Here is a 6,000-nt window from a genome sequence, read left to right as displayed (position 1 = left end):
TATATAATAGTGTGTAATTAATTATATATGTAATAGGTAATAGTGTGGCTCTATTTAAAGTGTTAGTAATCATTTTAAATTAAATTATATTTAAGAAAAACTGTTTTTAGTACATTGTTTTATCCCTTATCCATAGTCATGGAGTGGCAAACACATTAAATGACTAAGTTTAAGTAATACTTCCATGACAGCTAAATAGAACCTAGATATGCCCTGTCATAGTCATTTGGCTTACCAATCCTACTCTACCCTAGGTGTGATAGTACCTCTCCCAACCACATTCATTACCGTGTTTGGTATACACAATTAGCATATGTCTTCCTTACAGATGGATGTTTTTTATATCTGTTTTCATGTTAATTATTTGGAAATGGGCCCGATTGCCTCGATGTCACCTGTTTGAAAACTAAACATGAATGTGTTTCAAAATTCATACCAAGTACCACAGCTGACCCGAACCGTGTTTTTAAATTTTAGGTAACTGTAGGCCTATGTACAAAATTAATTGAGAATTTTTGAAATTAATTCAATTTAAAATTCGTGGTCTTCATAATGCGTTATTTCCGTATTTAGGAGTATTTTCTTTTCATTATAGGCCTATAGCATATTTATTGTATTTTTATTGACGACAGTCTAAAATAAAGTTGAAATTGAATGAATGATAATTATAATATCTTTACATAATCACCCTTTGCTTTTTTGGCATTTTACTACAATGGGATTTATTATTGTAATGCATTTACGAAAATAAGGGGGAAGGGAATAAATACTGTATTGTTAAAAGGTTGATAATTTTAAACTCTTGATACTCCTTAACTGTTTGATAATGAAAGTTTTTAGAGATGAATTTGTTTTTGGTTTTAAGCCAAATTAATAACACGATATATCCAACAATTTTTGACATTGAAATTTAAACATTGTAACCGCACATTTTCTCAGTTGAAACTGCAAACTTACCTCTGTATATTCTGGATCGTCAAAACTGACTTCAAATTCTATCTGTGAACTAACACTTTGCTGTCCATAGTTCAAAGCAACAGAAATATTGTACAGATCTCCACTACTAATAAATGGATGATCTTTCATCTTAAGGTGAACCTCAAATATTATCTTGTTGTCATCATTATTAAGTGGTGTTTCAAAGACAGGATTAGTAAAAGGCTCAAGAGTAATATTAGCTAAGTTGCCAGCTTCAAGTTCATTTTCAATAATAGTGAATTGGTCAGTGGTGTAGCATGAAAATGAACTTCCGATTGTAGCCACTTGCACATTGCAAACACTAAACAGGGGAAAAGTTTCATCTTCTGGTACCCCAAGAGTTAGTGAGAATGGAGAAAATGTGGTACTAGAGGGAACTGTCAAATCGATGTTGAATGACAAACCCGAATTTTTGTAAATATAATTGTCTTCTGCACGATTGACAAGTTCAATAGTTGGCATCTGAAAAAAAAACAGAATTATTATATTTCACCTAGTTTTTTTGGATACGTAATTATAGGTTTTCCTAGTATTAGCTAATTTTGGAGAGCGCCACTAGCGACGGTATATATCGAGAAACTTTTATGCGAATCCAAGAAAAAGTATACTATGAAACGCCAAGCAAATAGGTAATATGGAACGCCATTGGTGCCAAAATCGATTTAAAGACAAAGGTTAGGGACTGGAGCCCAGTCTATGTACGTACGTGTGTATGGTACGTAATGTATTTACATACTGATAAGCACTGTACCTTGGTGGCATCGTAATCTTGTGACATACTTTCCGAAGATGTGATAGGTATCTGACCTACCCACAATACATCTTCATCACTTAATTCATATTGTACATTTGCTGATACCATATAAGTTGAGCCACTTGTTGCTGTTGGCAACATTTTTGCAACCACCCTAACTTTGATGGTGCTATCTCCACTTTCGAAGCGTCTACCGACGTTTGTAACTCTACCGAAGTTTAACCGAGTGTAGGTATTGTCCTCGCCATCCTGGAAAGAATAAAGTAGCAGTATATTTTGATAGAATAATTTTATCTTCATCGAGACAAACAAAAACATCACAATCGCCATCATAATCATTACTTCTCCACACAACAACCATCATAATTATTAAACCGAATTTCAATCTGTAAATCAAAGTCACGGTCTAAAATATGTATTTTAAGCCTAATTGAATCTGTGTTTTTAGGTAATAATAATAACTGTCGACTTATATAGTGCATATTGTAGAGACCTCTAAGCGCTTACATTTTTACCCCTAGTCAATGGATCAAGCACAGAACACACACTCGACTCAGGTCCCATGGGGAATGCCTTAATGTAGCAGCTGTATTCAGCGCAGGCTGTGTTTGAACCTACCAGGTAACCACGTGTGTTGAGAGACAACCGTAGATAAAGTGCCTTGCCCAAGGACATAAGCGACTTGCACAGTGGGTGTTCCCGACCTCAAGATTGGGAATCCAAGCCACAACCGATGCGCCAACCACTTTTACACACATCATGCAATGTTGATGACCAAATATTCTTTTTTTTTATATTGACCTTTCTAAATGATCAAATAATCTTTTTTATGTCGAAATTCGCTTTAATTGGGTTAATTGTTCACTGCGCCATTGATAATATTTTTGAATTTTGGCGCGTTATAACTTTCTGCATATCATCATCATCGTCATCGTCATCACCATCGTCATCGTCATCGTCATCATCATCGTCATCATCATCGTCATCGTCATCATCGTCATCGTCATCATCATCATTATTATTATTGTCCGGAGAAGGTAAACAAATACTGGTTTATTTCAATCACATTAGAGCTTTTTATTAGATGGATGTAGCATGAATAGACTAATATGTTTTGATGTGGATTAGAATCCTATTATGAAAAACACGACAAAGAAAAAGAAATCTCTATTGTTAAGGGTCAAAAATGACAAGATTGGTTTACAAAGTAACTCACTGTAACTATACTGATATTCACTCATGCATTACGGGGAGAAAATTATGGTTTATAGCTCAAAAGGTGTCAAAATGTAAGGTTGAATGATTTGATTTTTTTTTTCTTATTTCTAAAGTGCTGTAGATGTTGATACAAGAAATAAAAAAGTGTCCCCTTAATAGGGGTTATTTGACCATATGGCACACTCAGAAGTGTCCCTGTCCCCTTAATAGGGGTTGGCTGTAGTGTTAAAAGATATATTGCCCCTCGTTTCATTCACGGAAAAGTGTCCCCTAAATATGGGTGTCCTCTGAATAGGGGTGTCCCAAATGAGGGGTTATACTGTATAACCATGGCATCATCATAGTTTCACACAGCAACAGTCAAAGGCCCAGTGTGGTTTATTAAATAATAATAATAATAATAATAGGCCTACGTGTGAAATTTACTGTTGACTAATGCAATCCTACTACGCCTGTGATTTTAAAGACATGAGCCTATTTAGGTTGTCGAGAAAATATATTGCATTATATTTACAGTTCTCACGTTTATAGAAGCGGTTGGCGCATCGGTTGTGACTTGGACTCCCAACCTCGAGGTCGGGGGTTCGAAACTCACTTTGCAAATCGCTTGTGTCCTTGGGCAAGGCAGTACTTTATCTACGGTTACCTATCTCCACCCAGGAGTACAAGTGGATACCTGGTAGGTTCCAACACAACTGCGCTGATTACTAACCGCAATATGGAATAATAATATAATTTAACTTAATAATTTAATTTGGAGTTTAATGTGTTCCATATGTGTTTGATCTAATGACCGGAGTAGTAATGTGAAGCGCTCAGAGGCTTTGTTAAGGCATTAAGCGCTATATAAGAGCGACATTATTATTGTGATCATTTAACACGCTGGCTCGCACTTTGGCAACACTCTTTGGCAGTCAACTCGCCCCTAGAAAACCCGCCCCTGGAAACTTGCCCCATAAAAAAATGTACACTTCCTAGACCATGCAGTCTTCAAAATAAAAACTGTAACCTTTGGTAATCAACTACATTTTCCACATACATAGAAATTTTTGAAACTTTATTTTGAAAAAAAACCTAAACCATAATTCACCACTATAGACACTTTTTGACAAAAATGACCCAATGAGAAGTGTTCTAATATAGACAATGGGTCGTGTCTCATATTATTTGTTATATTTTTATTATTCATTATTTTCACTTGACTCGCATAAATAATTTTGTTCGAAGAACATTTATATGCAGTTGTACTTCGCAGCACTTCACTTGCAATTTGCAATTTCTAGTTGTTATTATTATTATTATTAACTTTTGTCGGTGTCTGCAATCTTAACTTGTGTCACATAGTGTCCCTAAGGTAAATATTGATTAATGACCTTGATTGTTATCAAGTTGTTGATGATATCAGGAGACCTAATACCCAAGATTTAAGATCTGCATCAATCATTGATCTTGGGTTTTCAAATAGACCAGATCGTGTTTTGTCTGTTAATGATAACACTCTCTATGCTGTATCATTTTCCATTAACTGTTCTAAGCAGTACATTAATCAATACATTTGTTGGTTATCATACAACTGATTTTAATAATCTTAAAAGACTCGTACACCTTGCACCATGGAGCGTATTCATGGATTCAAACTCTGTGGATGCCACATGGGATGGGTTTATGGATATTTTATATGCCATTACACGTGATATTTTTCCCTCTAAAACCAGAAAAAAAAAATATGCAAGGGTTACACGTGATACTAAAATGCTAATCTATGAGAAAAGAAAAATATTTTAGAAAGCTAAACTTAACTGAGTCTTGGGCTGAATGCAAAATATTACGGAACTCTGTCAAACGCATGTACAATAAGTCTTATTTTTCCTATGTTAATGATTTATGCGCTAGCTCCCCAGCCTACTCGTAAGGCATTCTGGCGATTTGTGAAAGATAAATGGTTGGGGCTGAGGCAAGATAATTTATGAGTATGGCAGTTATAGATCGCCGGAAATGGCATTGTTACCTAGTCGGGATCAATAAGTCTTTATGATCAATAAAACATTTTGATGGTGTTGTAGTTCCACATTTTATGGGGGTTTATTTGAGTATAATACGTATCCATTTTCCATTAAAAAAATAATCGCCTTCATCCCTGTCTCTTATACACATCTCTTTCTGTTGTGTGATATACAGTGATATTATAAAACTTGCAATCAGTTTAACATGTCTCGTCTTTTTTTTTTATTCTATATTAAATAGTAGTGTATGAGTATCTACGTAAGCATGAACAAAAGGTAAAGGTATTGCATTTATGATCTCAGAAAACTAATACTTAGGGGCAGTCTCACCAACATTAGACAAGTGAAGAGTGATACAAATCCACCAGAGTAAATGTTCAATATTTCGTACAGCGGAACATGAGAAAGAAGGTATTGGGGTCTTAAAGCTTATGAGTAATGGATGTCACCGCCGCTGGTTGAACATGAGAAAGAAGGTATTGGGGTCTTAAAGCTTATGAGTAATGGATGTCACCGCAACTGGTTGAACCCTTCGGTTCATATTGCAACTAAACTTTTTTGTCAGTGACTAAATTAACGGTAGCCCTTGAGCGCAATTACATCAATGCTAGAGTGGTTAACCCCCGTCCATACACCATTTGTCAATTTACTAAAGCTCCCAAGCCTGATCCTGAATATATCCAGGCTAAATGTCCTTCAAAAACAACATCTGCTCATCTTCTTACGTTGTCTATAAGATTCAGTGCCAGATCTGTCACCAAGAATACGTTACACCGAAAGGTCCACTGAATAATCTCAAATAAAATAGTATAATACATACAGTATCGAAATGCACCACATCGTGTCGGGATTCAAAATTTCGACATTAATTATGTCATCATCAGGAATGAATACGTTAGCTCCAGTATTAGAGCGCTCCACATTTTAGGGTGATGGAACACCTCTCTTCGGCGCGTAAGCATACCACCACCTCTGCTCCCGGCAAGCTCTACGGTGAATCCCATCCTGACGTGGAAGCTCCCGCAATGGTTACTATTGTCGTCAGAA

General features: G+C 35.8%; 1 protein-coding gene across 1 annotated transcript in view; it reads right to left on the bottom strand.

The window, feature by feature from the left end:
• The window catches only part of LOC117101151, a 155,824-nt gene that overhangs the window by 108,636 nt on the left and 41,188 nt on the right, over positions 1–6,000 (bottom strand). The window contains exons 8-9 of the mRNA XM_033241033.1: positions 1,730–1,981; positions 958–1,440 (exon numbers count right to left, since the gene is read on the bottom strand). Coding sequence (XP_033096924.1) covers positions 958–1,440; positions 1,730–1,981 — 735 coding nt within the window. The remainder of the gene's footprint in view (positions 1–957; positions 1,441–1,729; positions 1,982–6,000) is intronic.

This window comes from Anneissia japonica, unplaced genomic scaffold (genome assembly GCF_011630105.1).
Source record: "Anneissia japonica isolate Jap-2015-1 unplaced genomic scaffold, ASM1163010v1 scaffold921_len549748_cov171, whole genome shotgun sequence".
Taxonomy (NCBI): Eukaryota; Metazoa; Echinodermata; class Crinoidea; order Comatulida; family Comatulidae; genus Anneissia; species Anneissia japonica.
The sequence above is the reverse complement of the archived record's forward strand: the minus strand, read 5'-3'. Positions and strand labels throughout refer to the sequence as shown.